Here is an 18,949-nt window from a genome sequence, read left to right as displayed (position 1 = left end):
CCTGGGTCTATTTTGAAAAGCTCTGTTAACGCAGCTGAGAACGATGAACGTCCTTGTGTCCTAGCACAACAGTCAATCCCAATGCATTGCATACAGACCTGGCACCACCCTCCCCCCTTCCTGTTTAACCCTGGATAATAAGGATTACATTAAAGCGCCATTTCCACATTAGAACACGGCATGAACGCCATCCTTCCACTCAGGTCCAATTATGAGGGCGGGCACTTCCTCTGTGTGTCCCTCGCCTTGCATTTCCAGAAGCATTAGTGCTCAGAGCAGACAGCTCTTCCTCCCAGCCCACTTTTCCCTTTTTGTCTGGAGCCTGCCATGCTCATAAACTTGTGTTATGACATCAAGCTGATATGAAATCATGATGATTTCATTGCAATTAAGTAAGGGCCAGATGGGGCTGACAGAGCTGGCTAAGCAACAAATCTTCTAAATTGGAGAATGCAGTAAAGAGAAATTAAAGTCTTATGCAAAAAGCCAATTTAGGATCATGGAAAAAATTCCAGCTGGAAGGGACTGCAGGGGGGCATCTAGCCCAGCCTCCTGCTCAAAGCAGCCCAGATATCACCTAGGCACCTCCACCTCTGCTGCAGCTCATTTTCAAAAAAGCACAGCACACAAAGCCTGTAAGACTTCCTGCAAATTGTAAGCAACGTACCTGAAAAAGCCAACAGAAAATAAGCAGAACAATGCAATAGCAGAACAAGGCACCCCGTAAACTTGAAAAATAATCCCCATACAAAAAGAATTCAACAGAAAACAGCAAAAAATAAATTAGGATGGGACATGCTGGACAAGCTTGACACACCTACCAGAAACATATCTACCATTCAGAGAATGACAGCATTTAACACAGCCAGGGCTTGAATTCACCACTTCTTACCAATACCCCACACCACGCAAAACAGTAGGCAAGGCAGCAAGAGCGATGTCACAGAGACCTAGAGCAGTCTGTCCCTCTTTCAGAGCCTTTTATGGGAGAAAAGAAAAAGGCTCTCAATTGCTTGTAACAATGAATGGCTTAAACAGGTTAAAAATAATGAACCAGTATGCTGCACATATGACCACTCCACACTCCAAATTAAGCAAGCCTTTAAAAGGCAGCCTTAGGACGCCTCTCAGAGTTGTTATAAGAAGGTTAATAAATTGCTTTGAAACTTTGTACATAGCTTAGGAAGATGACTAACACCTGTTGTCACAGCCTAACATCATTACCTGAATTCTAGCACTTTCCACAGAGCATGAAGTTGTAGTTCATTCACTTTATGGCCTCTGTTATAACTACTTGTAAAGGACCTGGGAATTGCTTGCAGAAGCTTTTGACCTTTCAACACAAAACCTTTGCAGAGCTGCAACTGTAAGTCAAGGTCCACATAGTTTTCAATGCTTTCGGTTTTAAGTCTGTTACAAGCCAAACAGATTATACAGCAAGTGAGTGTTCAGTATCACAGCATCTCTTTAAGGAAGGCTGCCATCTCATTCATTGTTCAGCATGTCTGCTGCAGCTGGTTTTCTGCAAAGCAGCACGATACAGCTGACAACTCAAGCTCACGCTTCTGTGCGGAAGCAAACTCTATTAATACACCACGTCTGAAAGACTAACAGGACTCCACGCTCCTCCACAGCACAAGGCTTGCAGTTGCAAGAACTACAAACCAATGCATATTGACACTCCAAGCACATGAACTGTTCTTGCTTACAGTGCTCATCAAGGGCAGTTTTACTTCTAAAATTTTACAACCCCCCTCAAAGTCATGAGTAAATTTAATGGACAGAGGAAATAATTTCTTCTTCTGAAACCAAAGTATTTCCACAGACTTTCAAATACCTCATGTCAAAACAAGAAAAGTGGTGCCAAACCAATTCCAAGCAGCCACTCTGAAAACAGCAGCCAAGAAGGCATTTCACCAGTGCTTCTTCCCCTTCTGCCAATGCATGTTGTCAGATGCATTGCCTAGACAGCAGAAATCATATGTAAGGACACAATAACATAGTGTTCTAGATACCAGTTCTTAGAAACACACCAGTTTCCATATGAGGCATTGCTCGTAAAGCATTCGTATTTGGAAAGGGCAATACTGAGAGCCCGGGAAAACATCCTGGCCAGAAAAATGAGCTACATTTCTTCTTCCACCTTCCAGGTAACAGAGAGAGACCACCCTGCCTTAGAAGACAAGTTTCCAAATGCGCACCGCTACTTCTGAAGCCCAACAGACTTCTTGCCTCCCTGTACTCACAGGTTATCTACACAAAAAGTTTATTAGCACACAATGTTCTCCAGCTAAAGTTTAACATCTTCTCAGGGCAGATGCTTCTCACAGAGGGAGGATGCATAGGGACCGCACAAGAGTGCAGCCTCGATCCAGATTACCACTCCATGATGACAGAGAGTGCACAGTGTAAGTATTCTGATCTTCAAGAAATGGTTGTCGAAACGAAAGACCTTTTCAAATGATAAAAATATGAACTGTGAGCAGGAACTCTGCTACATGCATGGAAACTGCCTAAAAGGCTAACATACAAACAACATTTACACAATAGGCATCTGGCAGCATTTTCAGACATTTTTTTAATTTATTCTGACATGCTATAAAGGAATAAATTACACTGTTAAAGAATTACCAGCAATAAAAGTACTTCTTTCTTTCAGCTGGGCTAGAACAGGAGTGAGAAGGAGGACAGCCTGGGGCAGTAACCAATGTGAACTCTGCATGGTGCAGGGCTGTCCCCAAGAACAAGAGTAAATCTGGTCATATCCACTTCACAAGAACTTGAAAGAAAATGTCTTGGTTTAAAACCAAATACTCCATTCAAATTTTTGTCAAAACTAGCAATCACAAGTCAGTCCATTCGATGCATAACATGGCAACACTCAGAGGGTGCCAATACCAGGTCTGCAAAAGATGCCACTTTGTTTTAAAAAAATCCAATCCTAGTATAGAGGGCTGGTCTCAAACAGCAAGTTATAAAAATGCAAGACTGCCCCTTCCCCCTCCAGGAAAAAATACAAAATTTATTTAAAAACAAAATGAGGAAGAGTTACAACACTAAATCTAAAATGATTTAGAAAGAAATAAGACTTCTTTTGCTTAACAAATGGCCTTGAAACTTGGTTTAAAAACAGGGTAATGTAGATTTTTTAAACTGAATTAACAAGGCAAATTAAAAAAAAAAATCTCATTTCCTTACAGAAACAGTTTTTAGTTTTTAATGAACTTGTAAACAAAAAAGCTCCCGCTTCAAAATAAAAACAAAATCCCAGATCATATAGATGTTTACAGTGATTACATTTATCTAAGCAACTTACATACAGGTTCAGTTGTAAGATGTTAACTAAATTTCGTGACAAATATGCTGTTTTTCCTTTTATACCAAGAACATTATAGAGTTAATGCAGAGTCCTAAAGATTATCTAGTAGTCGCTAAGTTTCTCTTAAGTCTTCACTTTAGATGCTGTTATTTCTAGCACAGGTAAGCAGGCAGAGTCTTTCATATGCTTAAAAACTTGAATCTTTGGTTACTACCATGTCAGCTGGCTTGGTATGTTGCACATAGAAGCCAACAACTTTAAGAATGTTTTAAGTGTACAACTTTCAAAACCCAGGGAGGAAAAACCAGAAAAGAGTGCACAATTGTGAGCATTTACAATTATCACAACTGTTGCCGCAGACTGTTCATGCCATTCTTCTGAAACAATGAGATCTCATAAGCAGTGTAGTTCAAAGTAAAAAGGTAACAAAAATTGGCATATGCACAATTTTCTCCACTTGTGTGTCAACCATTAGTTAACTTTTCCACTTGAAAAAATGCAATAGAAAACTGGACACCATGTTTCACTATCTCAGTAATATTCACAATTACAGGTGCTACAACTCAAAGTGCAGCATCATTGACACTGCCCAATGCCAGTTTATACTGATATTAAGTTCTTTACACCAAGTAAATGGTTGCCCACAGCCACTGGCAAGTGTACGTATGAACTAAAATTTCTAGGATTTGGGGAGTGACAAGTCCTGCTCCGGTCTGCTCTGCTTTGTCCCATCCTCGCCATGCTCAGAAACCTGCAAGATAAACACAAGGGCAATTTACTGATAGGGGATGAAAATGAGAAACAGTCTTCACAGCAGGAGAATTAAACATCAGTTATGGTCATTCAAAAAGGGAGAATGCTGCTCTGTCTCAGAACCGTAGAGTTCCTGGTGTTCATTTCCAAAGCTAACCAGCATTTGCCACCACCCTTTAGCTCAGACACACTCCTCTCTCACACCACAGACTTATGCACCAGCTGGATGCCACATTTCTCAAATAAGAATTCAGACCAACAGTTTGAAAACAAGACGTGTTATTGCCATTAGGAATCAGGATGTAATTTCATAGGATTGTTTTCTACTTGTTTGCAATGTCTCATGTTTAAATCCTTGAATGTCAAACTCTCATCTGATTGCAGTGGTGCTCTTCAGAGACACAGTACAGCAGTGTCACGCAGACAGAGGTAAAAAGGAACAGGAATAACTTACCTTACAGTAACTGGTGTTCACTACATGCTCACATGTATGACACTCTGGGCAACCAGAACAGAAACAAGAGCCTTTGACTGTGACTAGGAACCAAGCATACCTTCTGTCCTTAGAAGGACAAGTGAAACAACTCATGTGACAGGGGAGGCAGGGCATAAAGAACAATTCTTTTAAAGTTCAGTACTCCAAATGACAAGTTCAAGACGTTGTGGAAAAGGGAGAGGGAGGGAATATGTACACAGAACTCAAAGAACCAGTTACTGCAAGCTAAGCCAGTCTTCTTGCATGTGACTGCTTATATACTCATTTCTGGTGACTCAGGTAGTAGTACTGTGCTTTAAAGAGGTAAAAGGAGTCTCAACCAAAGACTACTTTGCCAAGTAAGTTTCCGTTCTGGATGCCCTCCAAACAGCATAGTATTCTGTCAATGTGTGAATTCATCTGAGCAACAACTCTGAATTTTTGCAACAGAAATCTCTTCATAGTGAAATACAGACAAGCTGACCTCAGCTACAGCCTGTGCTGTCATCCAGAGAGAAGCAAGTGCAAACAAATCATAGACACAGCCTGACATTCAATCAAAAATGTATCTGGATAGTACCCAGAATACAGCTGTAGATCTTCCAGAATAGGCTACAGGTAGTTTAGAAGAGATTCAATAGCTTTGTTTGAACCCAATCTTAATGCACTGAAGGACAATTCTGTTTATCCAGCACTAGCAATTCTCAAAAAAAAAAATCCTGCACCAGTCATTCCCACTTGAGTGCAAATTCTCACACAAACCCCAGTGATTCCTTAGTTCCACTAGCATAAAGTGGTCCATAACCCTTATTTGATGCATACAATCAGGAGTTACACTGTTTTTCCATTTAGTGTGTTCAGCAGTGAACACTGATTCATCATTTGAACCACTTTCTCCATCAAAGCAGCCAGAACTAAGTCAAAAAAGGAGGAGTGTGCTCCCAGTGTGGAAAGAAAGATCAACTCGCTGCTTTAGAAGCCTCGACATTTCAAATGAAAATGGCATCCTGAACCTGAGGACAAAGCACGTACTAAAACAAATGGTGTGCTACTATTTGGTAGGATACCTCAAATCCAAGGTATCATGGGTAAGAGAATGCCAAACTCTACAGAGAGCAACAGGGAACTGGATTCAACCTACAACATCCCTTGCAAGTCCTATTAGGATTACACAGAAGTGTTCCCAAACATGGCCCAATCACAGCTGTCAAATGAGATGCTGAGACATTCCTGCAGCACAGAAGACTTTGCCAGTATGAAGAACATGCTGAAGAGTTTATGACAGCATCTCTCTAACAAATCTTTACTATATACAGGCTCAGCTCAAATCTGCACATTCATCACTCCCTGTCCCTCTGCGATGTCACTCAAAACTTTGATAATCTCTGTGCCATGTGAGGGATACTCAAATTGCTTTATTACTACTATAGCTGCGGATCTGATCAATGGGGGAAGAGTAACTGTACTGTCATAGTCTAAGAAGCTCCTCTACTTGAGAAGTGTTCAAACCTTACTAAGTAGCTGCAGAGACAAATAGTGAAAAGTATTTAGTTGTCAATTGGATAAATCTCAAGTATTAAACTAATAGTCTGTTTTGAGAAATACTGCCATGACCACAGGCGTCCAGTGAATGCTAATGGGACTGCTGACAAACTTACAGAACTCTACACCGAAGTGAATTAAAAACATCTCACAAATGGAACTGACAGACTTTATCCTGGAGATTAAGTGCTTGAGTCAGTTTTATGACTGAAGGAAGCTGACTGTAAGCATTGTTACAAATCACACCTGAACAACTGCCACACTGTCATGATGGAGGGCTAAACCTCCCAGAGACAGCAGAGGAACTCTGTCTGTTGAAACAGTTCACCCCTCCAAAGTTCAAAAACAGCTGATCTTGCTGTTACAAAAGCCACTGCACAGGGTTCCAGAGAGGGACAGGCAAAAATAAAAGAGAAAAAACGTCACTGACAGAACAGGCTACCCTGGAACCAAACAGAATATTCAGCCTGAACAGCCTATAGGACTCCGTGAGATGGTTTAACATGGATCTGAGTTAAGGCAGCTAGGAGTACCTATAAAAGAGCACACTGTCCAAATAATCTAAGTCATGTAAGTCTCTGGACATTATTTGAAAGAGCTAAGATCTCACACACCCCCTGCTCCACTCCCAAGATGCACATCTTTAATAGTACTTGCACTTTATACAGTATACTGTAAGATTTTAACTGATAAATGCACCTGTAAATTGCTATTTCCAGTACTCTCACTAAACTGGATACAGTTACCAAAGGGGTGTAAGTTGATATTGTGAAGCCTTTTAAGCTACTTCAGCACAGGCTTTGCTACAGCAGCTACATGAGAATTTAACTGAACTCTGGAAAACATAAGCCAGGTATTTCACTAAATTTCAATGTGACAGCAACATATAAGCCACCCAGCCTCCCGCTTGAGCTTAGCCGGTTTCAGAAAGTCTTCATTAACAGGCAGTATTTCCCACAAAAAGTCATACAGGATTTTAGAAATCTAGAACCTTAACTTTGATGAAGAGACTAAGCTCATTATTTTAGGAAGCTGGGGAAGTAGTCAGATGTTTGACAAGCACTACTCTAACGCTTTTCTGGCATTACAGCTTGATCAATCCAAAGATCACAAGCCTTTTCTTTGTCACAGGAAGGGAGAGGAGGGAGTCGTTCCCCCACAAGGCTGTTACTCCGTGCAAGAGTCAGCGAAATTCTGCTAGAAAACCAGCAACTTCTCCACAGCTATGGGCCTCGTTTCTAAAGGACAGCACGATGAAAAATGTCCATCAAGAATAAGAAGTGGTCTGTAAGGTTCAACTGCAAGACAGCCTTCTCGTTACTCATGCTTGTCAGTCAGTTGCAGCTTTGCACTCTCTCTAAATCATCACTAGAAAATGGAGGCAGATAATCATTATAATGACCTTTTCTTCACTTACATTATAGCACTTGGTCAGAGATCACCTGAGCCAGAGTTGCACATTAAACCTCAGAATACTTCACCAGCAAAACAGCATTTCAAGTGCATGCAACTTGATTTTCAGGGCGGTGTCCATCTACAGATCATTACCTATTGCAAGACCTTCACTTTAAACACAGGCCGCTGTGAAGAATCCGCATTTTTGCTCAAATTATTTCCTCCTGCTCTAATAGCCAACCTCTCCACACCCCAGCATCAGGCTGGGTTCAGTAGTGGGTTCTGAATTCCAGTCAGCACTTCTCTATTTCAGGAAGCAATCTAAGCCTGGATGCTTAATCACCAAGTCTGCTACGTACTGGTGTTGCTGCTGAAGGAACTGGTTCGCAGCTTTCAGTGTTGCAACAGCTGTCAGCTCCAGCAAAACAAGTCGGACTCTTTATGCCACAAAGAACCTGACATTCAGTGGCATCCTATGAACTTTTTTCTTCAAGAAACCATTTCAGACTGAGCCTTGGAAAGACCAACAGGTATTTTACTTCATCCAGAGAAATGAAGAAGTGTTATATTTTTGCATAGCTATTTTGACTAAAGCCACCTGGTAACGTTTGAATGCCACCACACTCCATGAAAACCATATTTTGCCAAGTTTACTGCAAACACGTTTGCATTTCTTTGACTTCCACGTCTGCCATGTTAATTTAATATATAATTTAATAAATATTAAAATGATAGTCAAGACAAGAATGTACTGAAGAGCAGCAAGCAGCAGCAACACCTCAACAGGCTACCTCAGTAGCGGTAACAAACCTATGTTCTCTATTCACACTCAAACAACCTCATTAGCTTCAATTATGCCCACAGTTCATCTTGAGGAATCAGTTTCATCACAAGACTGACTGTAGTAGTCACTAGCTGTAGCAATTTCATTCTAGTGACTTACTAGATTAACACTGGCAGATTTACATCATAAATTTTAAAAAGCTTCTAGAATGTGTAAAAAAAAAAACCCCGTATCTGCCTTTTCAGAGGTCAGTTTTTACGCAATAACATCTTCAATATTTCACAACATTTTCCTTTGAAACCATAACCTAGAAACATTAAAAATAGTCAAGAAACCTGAACCCCCACCCGAGAACATCCAGATACCTCAGAAAATTGTGACTTGGCACAGCCCACAGCAGTTCAGGGTTACTCCCCGATTTAGGCAAGACATTTTGAGGTCACTGGTCCTTTCCTTTAACTCTGGATCAAATGTCTCAATGTAAGCCCACTGGAGGAAGCCAGATCACTCACAATTTTCTGTTTCCAATGCTTGAGGCATACAGAACAGAAGCAAACCTGCAGCACTATACCGGCTGGAACAGAGTAGAACCCAAAGTCTCTAGATCCTTACCTAGTTGATGCGAATTATCCCTTAAGAAGTGTTAGGTCTAGGATTTTGGATTGTATTATATATTTATATATATAAATAAATATATATATATATATATAAAAAAATAAAATAGTCACATTCCCAACACCAAGTCAGTTTCTTATTTTTGGAAAGTGGTTAATGCAGGAGCAGAAGATGCAGTGGTTAAAATGACCCAACATCCCCAGAAGAAATGGTATGAAGAACAAGGACATTTTGGTATAAAGTTAGTAGTCAAATTTTCCAAGGACGTCTTTTCTTTTTGCTTTTGAAATTAACGGCCAAATATATTTTTTAAACCACCTCCTTGATCTAACACTTAAATTGCTGACATTGTCCAAATTAGTGTAATTTTTTTTTTTTCCTGTAACGTCACTTGGTTCTTGGCTACTAACCTTTCATGTTACTCTTGGATTTGTCAGTTTGCTTGCCTGTGGGGGTTTGGGCTTGCTGCCCCTGCCCACTGGAAGAGGCTGCCTGCTGTGCTGCTTTCTGCTTTAACATTGTCCAGTCAAACGTGTAGTCATATTGATGGTTCAAGGTCCTAGAAGAGAGTGAAATACTTGACTGTAATACATCATAATATCCTTATTGCTAATACCAAGCCTTTGCTGAAAGTCCACAACTAGAGGTTAACCCTTTTTGTAAGCTGCTTTGGAGATTATGAATGGTATATAAATGCTAAGTATCACTAACTTAATATATTCACTAACTAACTAAAAGGGATTCTTGAAGCAAGCCCAAATACCACCAAGCAGCATTTTCTTCACTGTTTACACAAAAGTCTGCATTTGTAGAAGCACTTCCTTACTACCCAGTATAATTGTTTGTCTGCACTGAGGTTCTCAGTTTTTTTTCCTTTTTTTAAATATATATATAGTTTTAAGGAAAGACTGCAGTATTGTAGATCATCGAATAAAAACTGCTTTGGGTTCCAGAAACCTGGAGGAAGACTCTTGATAGAGCAGTACTAGTTCTTCTTTTGACAGATGCTGTTCACTCCACAAGGCTGAGTTTATGTTCTAGTCTTTCTAACATGCTCAGTGAAACAGTACTATTTCCCTCCACTGAAATCCAGTTCCTGGGCACCACTGCTAGTCCCATCACCAATCTCAAAACATAAAAAGCTTCAAATACTTCTAACCAAGGGATCAGTTTCTTAACCTACTTCCAATAGAGCTTGAAGGATGGGCTCAACTCTCTAGCATTAATGGTCAGATCACGCAAATAAAAAACAATAGAATCTTTTCCTTCATGTTTAATGCTAAACAGTATTTTTCAGGTCCTTTAAACAGCTTGTTAAACTCTGAAATGGAAAGAAAGTCCCAGAAGATCTCCCTACACCACACAGATATGAAGCAGCTTTCTGCAGTGCAAGTGTCACAAAGCAGTTAGCAACTGGTAAAATACTGACAAATTTATGTACTTTTCCACTTTGAGACTGACCTGAAAAGAATACGGAATAATTGCCTCAGATACATGTAATCTGGTGCCTCTTCAAAGCGCAGGCCACGACAGTAGTTCAGATACATGGCAAATTCTGCAGGGAATCCCTGTAAATCAACAGTGTTAATCAAGTCATAGCTTGCAGCAAAAAGCTTCTAACAACCCTGTAAGGAGGCAAAAAGCTGTGTTTGTCTATAATGGCACAGAAAACCTGATTGAAGATTCGTAACTGTAAATTCCACTTTGCCTATAGTTATTCATTTATCCTGTATTACAGAAGGTGGATTTGATCCGCAAGTTACCAGGTACACCTTCCTTCCCCAGAATTGTTACCTGATGCATGTGTTGCAACCACAGGTCCTCTGCTACCTACCAAAACCTTCAACATACAACATATTTAAAGCACTTCATCCTAATTAAACCTACTTCGTAATAGTCTCTGAAATAAGTAGTAATTGTCTCTTACAAGATTCCACTCATGTTTCCTTGATAATCTAATTGAGCATATGAGAGGCAAGGTCAGTTACCACTATTAAGTGTGACGACTGAAACCATGAAAATCTCTTTCAAATACTCCCTGCTTTACATATTCATACATTTACATGTAGGCTTTAATGTAGCATTAAATAGGTAATAGCATACAGCACAGTGCTGTACTACAAGAAAGAGCACACAGGGAGTAACAGTTCAGCAGTTTGGAAGATGCTGCCAGACCGTAAGGGTATACACATGTGCACGACTAGAAAGTGCAATCCTTGGTGCTGCTGTTTGTTGTGCAAAAACTACCATGCATTCTCAAGGACCTTTGTTAACAAGCACATGGCTGCCACAGTTCAAGAGAAATCTTAAGATCCAAAGCACAGCATTGGAAAAACGTAATTTTACGACATGGCTTTAAAGATCACTCGACATTCAATTCCACTACAGCCTCTATTTCACATACAGAAGACACTATGAACAATTCTGAAGAGGTAGAAACAAGTATATATGGACAAGCTATACAGCTCTACCTTGATTTATCCAAGAGAGCACACGTAGTACTTCCACTGTAGAAGCTGAAGAAATGAAAAAGCCTCACCTAAGAGCTGGAGGGCTTGCACAGCCAACAGTCACCAAGAGCTGCAATAATGATGGCATGAACTACACTAAGAAACAGCAGCAAATGCCCACCCTGTTACACACATTCGCAGTCTTGCTGGGTGGCCAAAAACAAGGCACCCACGAGTGCCAGAGAAGCATTATTCTGCAGCAAATGTCTTGTGAGATTATTTAATACATTTGCTCTAGTTTAAAAAAAAAATAACCAACAAACAAGAACTTCAATTTCACAGTATGACATCATTTGGAAACTCTTACCTTACACAAAACCTCAACAGGAGTGGACATTTTCTTTTCACTAATCTTTTCATACTTTTGCTTCTTTGTTGCAGCCTGTGGAACATGTAGGTCACAATGTAAGAGGTATTGTGCAACACTGGATTAACAAAGACAGTACCAAAAAAATGACAAAAATCCTTTGGTCAACCGTAAGTATTTTATGTGAAATCTCCAAGTCCCACACACTTATTGCAAGAGAATGAAGGTCAATCTGGTATTAAGATCTGGACACAGTTTAATACCATTTGTTGCAGTCTAATGCTTCCATCACATGGCACAGATCATGTAGTTCTAGCTGCTGCTTTTGTCCATTGAACAGACCAGACTTGCATTTACATTTGCCAAAGTTCTATTAATTCCCACTCAGTACCCTATTCAAGGGTTGCCTGCATGTTTCAGTAAGCAGCTATTACATTCATCTGCAGCTGAAGAGTTCTAGTGTTTCACAAGCTGCCTGCCTTTTTAGAAAACTTGCAGCTGCAACACCATTTGAGTTACACAACTCTCACATGGAGGAAGAAAAACAATTAAAACATGAAAACATATCACTGCAGTCTATATAACAGAAATATCTGCCATGTTTGTACTTGGCTACCATGTATGAAAATACTTGAAACAAGTCTGTTGCAGCTAACAATTATTCAGTTGTGCTACAAACTGGACTGAAGATACTACAAAGGCAGAACTTGCCAGACAAGAGAATATTTCCATGCTCTCTACAGCAATTCAAAAGCCACTAACAATGTTATTTTCTACATCCCTAAAAGGGCCTCAGCCCACAACAGGAGAAAAATAATTAGCAAAGATGACGTAAGCTATTGTTTAGCATAAACTTTAAGACAGTAAAACAATACACATCTTTGCCTGCTGCACAAGAAGCAGAAAGAACCTTTCTTCTACATTCTATAAATACAATGCCTCAGGAAAAGCCACTTTCTATAACTGAAGCTAAACACTATATACAACCATCTAACCAGACCAGCAGGCAGAAGCACAATACCCAAACACGAAAAAAAAGGAGGAAGGGTGGGGACAAAAAAAGGCAACTCAACTTACCTTTAATCCTTGCCAAGGCAAACTGGTTCTGTTAAAGTACATCAATACATAGCCTAGAGACTCCATGTCATCCCGACGACTGAAGAAAAAGGAAGAACATAACTAACTACAAAATTTCAGCATTTCGTAATTTATTCCAAATAGTGCAAGCACTCCAAATTTAAAAAAAAAAAAAGAATAATTAAGGAACAAAACCTAAGCTTGGGTGCAAAAGAAGGTCTTTTTAACACAGCTAAGACATCTAGATGTTCAGGATTCCACTGTCAGGCATGTAACAAGTCTTCACAAGCAGAAAGGAGATCCTATTCATTTTTCAAGCAAGGAATAGTCAGTAGGTATTGTGTCTGGTAAGTTTCCATCTGCAGTTACATTAGAATAACTTGGGAAACAAAAACTTTGGAAAATAAATGAAGCATCAGATGTTCTTTCCATTTAATTAAGTAGGTTGGATAGAAACAGAAGTTCTACCTGTACAAACCATGGAATGCATTGTAAGAGATAAATGACATTTGCCTCAACTTCTTTAAGGAAGATTTTTCCCTGAAGCTTGCCTCAGTCTGAGACCAGTAGTGAACATCTAGCCACAAAATGGCATAACTCCTTTCTTTCTTCACTTCTGTTAAAAAACCCTGAATTGTCTCCATGATTTTTAAAAGACAAGCAATATCTAGAAAGGTGTGTGCATCTGAGAGGTGTCTCTCCTTTCTTCCCACAAGTCTGTTTCAAGGCAGCTAGGGAACTCCTCAGTTATGGATCCACAGACTTCACTGGAAATTTGCATGCAAACTCTTATCTAAAAGACTTAAAAGTATTTTCTTGTACTGCATATGTTCTAAATCCACACTTCAGCCACACGAACACCATCATACTTTGCTACACAGCCTTCATGATTACTAAGGTTAGTACAGTTCACCAAAGTGGAAAAAACGCTCCATGATTTTTTTTTTATGATTTTTTTTTTCCTCTTGATAAAGTTGCCTCTTCCCAGCTGTGGTACAATCAGATTTTTCCTCTCACTGCCCTTCTGCAGCTGACATCTATTTAACAGGAGACAGAAAAATATATTTTTCTCCTCACAGCTCCCTTATCAAGAGAACCCGACAGGTATCGCTGCTGCTTTTGTCACCCAGGCAGACCTGCAAGAAAAGCATTTAAATAGTAACAGGAAAGACTACACACCTACTACCCCCACAAGGGAGCAAAAGGGTGACAGCAGCATTGTACACAGGATCATACACACCGGGGAGGGTAAACCAGCTCCCTTTAAGTGAGAACAATCTGTAAGAACCTGGATAGATCTACCTCCAGATGCTGGTTATCAGAGGAAAGAAGTTGCAGGTGATGCTTTATGTTACAACCAACCCAATATACCCATTAATAATCACCAGAATGACCTGCCTGTTACCCCTCTCAACTCATGTTCCAGCTCTCTGATCCTTTGGGGAACTAGTTCAGGGAGTTATTCCAGAAGAAAATCAGCTTGGCTCCCTAAACCATTTCACAAGGCCAATAAAGGACTAGCTGTGCCCAGGGGTCAGGGAAGAGAAGACTGGTTTACTCCTCTTGATAGCAGCTAGCTCTGAGGCCATCTCAGCTATAACATGAGACCACAGCCAAAGACAGAAGGATGAACAAAGATACTAAGACCATAAACTCTAGCCTGCAAAACTTGCTAGTTTTATGAGAATTGCAGATTTTAATCATCGGGAGGATTCAGTGAACTGGTATGGGGCCAGGACACAAAATTACATTTTCTGAGAAGGCAGTGGTAAATTCAGAAGCAACAAAGGGATTAACAGCTTCTATCCCCCACCCAGTTCATTGTTTTAATGTGTAATTTAATGATTTTGTAGTAGAAAACATTTAGTTCTGTAAATCTGTAATGGATATATTACATTTGAGCACATATTGATAAAAGTGATTTTCAGGATTTGGAAAACAGGACAATACACTCCACTATCAAAACAAGAAATGGATAATACTACAAACAGCTCCTTGAGAACAGCTGTCATTACAACAGAAAAAACAAGTTCTGTAACAGTTAAAGCACAGCACTAACAGTTGAAATATTCTGCCACAAGCTTGAGGACTGGTTTCTCTTGATTACAGGAATATATTATTTGTTTGCCGCACTATCGGCTTGATCTATACAGTTTAATGGCTTTTAGCATATGCAAACCTACATTTCTAATTATATTAGAATTCCCAGTACCAGCAGAGATGGTGTTAAGACCTACAAATAAATTAAAAAACAATAGTGCTCTGCAGTTCCCCCCCTTCACTGTAAGGTGCTAGCACAGCTATTTCCTTATTCCCTTCCTTATTTTTTCTTATTCCAAGAATGGCTTGGGTTCTATGAAGTGTACTTACTTCAGAAATTACACCTGTCATTTAACCTACTTGACCCACGCATCAAGTAGGCTTAAATAATGACAATGACAGACAATAAAATACACTTAAGGAACCTGTAGGAAATTAAAGCAGAGAGAAAACAGAGCATTTTAAAGCACTGAATATTTGCAAGTTACACGTTTTGTTGAAGTTGTCCACTAGAAATTCCATCATTCCATCTTGATTAAATTGAAGGTCAGAGGCACAGACATTCATAGAAGTTTTAACTACATCTAAGCAACTTCAGTATGTAGTAGTGTGGCTTTACGACATCACTTATACATGACAACATCTAGGCATATAGCTAAGGAAGAAAGGCATCACTTCACTTCTCATGAGTACGTAACATACACTTCCAAACAACCTAAAGTGCTATCTCTACTGGAATGCTGCTAGGATACTGTAGTAGCTGGATGCTTCTGATCCAGTGGATAAAAACGTGTCTGTTGATTAAGCAAAAGTCAAACATATAAATACATATGTATACACAAATACATGTGTACATATATGCATACAGACCCACAGCTATGGTTGTGTATACCAAAAAACAAAATAAGAGTGTGAATGCAGCAGAAGGTCTTTAAGTCTTGCTTGCAGACAAAAGGATAAACAATAGTTTACTAACTTGAAGGGAGAATGAGAAAACAGGACACAGACACCAGCTTTAGAATACCCTTTCTGGCTACAGAATTGCATCTCCAGCCAGTCAGCAGCGGCATCAACAGGTACCAACACAATCAGTGAAGTGCACCATTTTAGACAGATCCACACGAAAGTACAGCTTATCCTTCAAAAAAAACGAAACAGTGTTCAGAACATCCACGTCTTGCCTGCAAGACTTAGACTCTCTTCAAGAAGCAAATCAGGTACTTGGATTTTTGACCCCTATCCTTGCAAATAGGCAGCCAATATGAAAAGAACTGGAAAAGGCATATACATATACTCATTCACATGAAATTAATCCAGACACTTCAGAAGCTTACAGATAAGATCATCTTGCAGCCTCCAAAAGCACCGCAGTAATCTCCTTGAACTCACCTCTGCTCAATGCCAAGATGTGCATTGATACTGGCATACCGAGCTGTGCCAGTGAGATTTTTGTCTTCTCTGTATGGTATGTGTTGCCTCGTCCTGTTGTCCCGGTACTTTTTGGCCAAACCAAAGTCAATAAGGAATAACTTAAATAAAAATGAAAATAGATTATATTCCTATACAATGCAAGGAACCCCCAACTTCTTTCACTAGGCATCAGCTACATTTTGAGACACCCACACAATGTAACAGCCTACAGTTAAAAGGAAGCAAAGTAACAGTGCAGAGTAGCAACCAGCTTTAACTAGCCAGTTCAAAAACTTAACAGTGAATTAGTTCAAGCCTTTTCTCAAACCAGTGGAACAGATTAGACTGTGCTACTCTGCGTCTGTAGCTTAGTTCTACAGGTATTTTATGTTACTATCATAGTTTGTATCACATTAGCTTGTTAAGTACAGTGCACAATTTAGCAAGGAAACGAATATGTGCAAAAGCACACTTCACAAAACCCCACTCGCACTAGAGCAGTTTATACATACAGATAGTTAATGGCAGCTCAGGAGCTTAATGCAAGTGATGCACATCCTGTATTCTTTTCTAAGTCTCAAAGAACACTGGCCAGCCTGCCGAGCATAAGGCCAAAACCTTCAACAGCAAACAAGACATCTTGCTTTCAATCATATGCTCATTTTAAGACTACCAGCACACTACCACAGCAGCATGACACACTTGCTGATGATATTTATACAGCCAGGAAGCTAGAGGCCAGTACATGGAATCCAATTTAGGTTTCTAATAACCAAGCTTGCCCCATGATTCGAAATTTAGCAACAACTGAAAGCGTGCCAATTAGTGTGCTAACAGCCAGCCTATCTACAAAGGTTAATACAGACTATACTTCTTGCAACAATATTTCAGGACTAGGCAAAACAGCTGAGGAAGTACATAAGAAACTTTTAAAATTCTAGCAATCAGTCTTCAAACTACAAATCACCATGCTGAGCTCCCGATTCCAACGCTGGATTAATGCTACAGGATCAGGGAGTACAACCCCTACAGACTAATGAATACTGCAAAAGTAACTTGGGTGCGGGAAACAGATGATGGGAAGATGACATGAGGTTCAAGAAATTCTCAGTAAAATCCTATTCAGTACCACCCTTAAAGGTGATTCCAGAACAGAAGATGTAGCTTTAAATGCAAACAAGTATTGGAGATTGACATGCAGATATACTTGCATCTAAAACTGAAACAAAGGGTCATTCTGACACACTGGAAGCACTGAGAATTACAAAGTGACACTCAACATGAAGTATCAAAGATACTGAAAGACTGGAAGTTTCTGAATTGCACACTAGTCTAGACAGGAAAGAACAAATCTAAAAACCTCATAAGCTGCTGATGTCGGAGCAGAAAACCTTGAGTTGAAGGCTTGTCATGATTTATACGCAATCATAAAGCACAGCAGCTCTACATTCGCTGTTCTAGTGAAAGTGACCCTGAAAGCCCAGAATGCTTTGAGCAAGAGGAAGTAAAACCAAGTTTTAATTCAACTACACTGGTCACACAGTTCAGGAAAGTGGGGGTCTTGTCGTTGTTGCACTCGCCACAGCTACCACCAGAGATAGTTATTCACTTAAGGGAGCACAGACATGTTCTTCAGCTACCAGGAAATTGGCGATTTTGATACTAAACTCCTTAAGCAGATAGTATAAAGCTTCTGATTACTATACTGCAAACACAGTTTTCCTAGAAGCAAAGCCTGAGCTAAAATGCAATCCCTTATTTTCTGATGAAAGCTTTCTGACCTGATGATAGCCTGTGATTTATAGTTTGCAACAGCTATTTTTGCAGGGACTTTGCCTATTAGTTTAAGCAAAATACTATGCCTTGAGGAGGGAAAACCAAACACAATACACACCAGTCAGAATATTTTCACTACACACTTAGTTACGAAAGGTTTAAACAATTCCAAGTCTTCATATGCTTTCTGTAATGTCGGGGATCTTGCTGTTAATTAATGGTATGAAGGGACAAAGTCAGTTCATGAATCAAAACAGTTAACATGGAAGTGTGCCTCTAAGACATAAATAGCTGGTGTCTAGCTCTGTTTAGTACATACATGGTAAGACTACTTTCTTCAAAGGAGTTATAGAAGTAAATGATGCTCTGCCTCTTCCACAGCTGCTAAGAGCTCTCCTCAGTATTAGACCTGAACAAGGTAATTCTGCATTCTCTCAAGAGGTGTGGGTAGAGCCTCTTAAAAAAAACCAAAAAGGAATCAATTCAACACCCCAGACCTGTTTTACACTAGTCAAGTAATTTGATACGGTTTTATGGCACTGATTTCTCTGGTGAAGTTTACTCTGTTCCCTAGCTTGGGCTCATTCAGTATTTCCCATTCTAGATGGGCGGAAGGTAAACGAGTAAGTCCATCTTGCAACAGGTTAAGTTGGAAGATATAGCTTCATTGGATGAGCACAGAATGTACTGGTGCCAGCCAGCAGGAACACAGATTTATTGCCACAGATAACCTCATACCACCTTAATTCTGTTTGTTGCACGATCAGCAGGGAACTGGAGAAGTAGGGCAAGATTTTTGCCAAGAGCAACCAGAGAAGCAGATCAAAGTCTCTGCGTCAAATGATAAGAAAAAGTTTCAGAAGCAGACAACAGCAGCCTGTCAGCTTGTGTGGAGCAGCTAGCTGCCTGGGATTTAATACATGAACACTATCATCGTGGAAAGCTA

General features: G+C 39.9%; 1 protein-coding gene across 4 annotated transcripts in view; it reads right to left on the bottom strand.

The window, feature by feature from the left end:
* Positions 1-2,563: 2,563 nt before the first annotated feature.
* The window catches only part of CSNK1A1 (casein kinase 1 alpha 1), a 33,782-nt gene continuing 17,396 nt past the window's right edge, over positions 2,564-18,949 (bottom strand). For 2 of the 4 annotated variants that reach the window (XM_075441903.1, XM_075441907.1), the window contains 6 exons: positions 16,207-16,346; positions 12,778-12,856; positions 11,701-11,775; positions 10,345-10,451; positions 9,294-9,442; positions 2,564-4,070 (listed from right to left, as the gene is read on the bottom strand). In XM_075441903.1, the coding sequence (XP_075298018.1) occupies positions 4,063-4,070; positions 9,294-9,442; positions 10,345-10,451; positions 11,701-11,775; positions 12,778-12,856; positions 16,207-16,346 (558 nt within the window). In that variant the 3' untranslated portion in view covers positions 2,564-4,062. Of the gene's footprint in view, positions 4,071-9,288; positions 9,443-10,344; positions 10,452-11,700; positions 11,776-12,777; positions 12,857-16,206; positions 16,347-18,949 lie in introns of those variants that run through there. The other 2 variants (XM_075441905.1, XM_075441904.1) reach the window with 2 other exon arrangements.

The sequence above is a fragment of the Opisthocomus hoazin genome, chromosome 23, assembly GCF_030867145.1.
Source record: "Opisthocomus hoazin isolate bOpiHoa1 chromosome 23, bOpiHoa1.hap1, whole genome shotgun sequence".
NCBI lineage: Eukaryota > Metazoa > Chordata > Aves > Opisthocomiformes > Opisthocomidae > Opisthocomus > Opisthocomus hoazin.
Note: the sequence above shows the minus strand (reverse complement) of the source record. Positions and strands in the feature narration are given on the sequence as shown.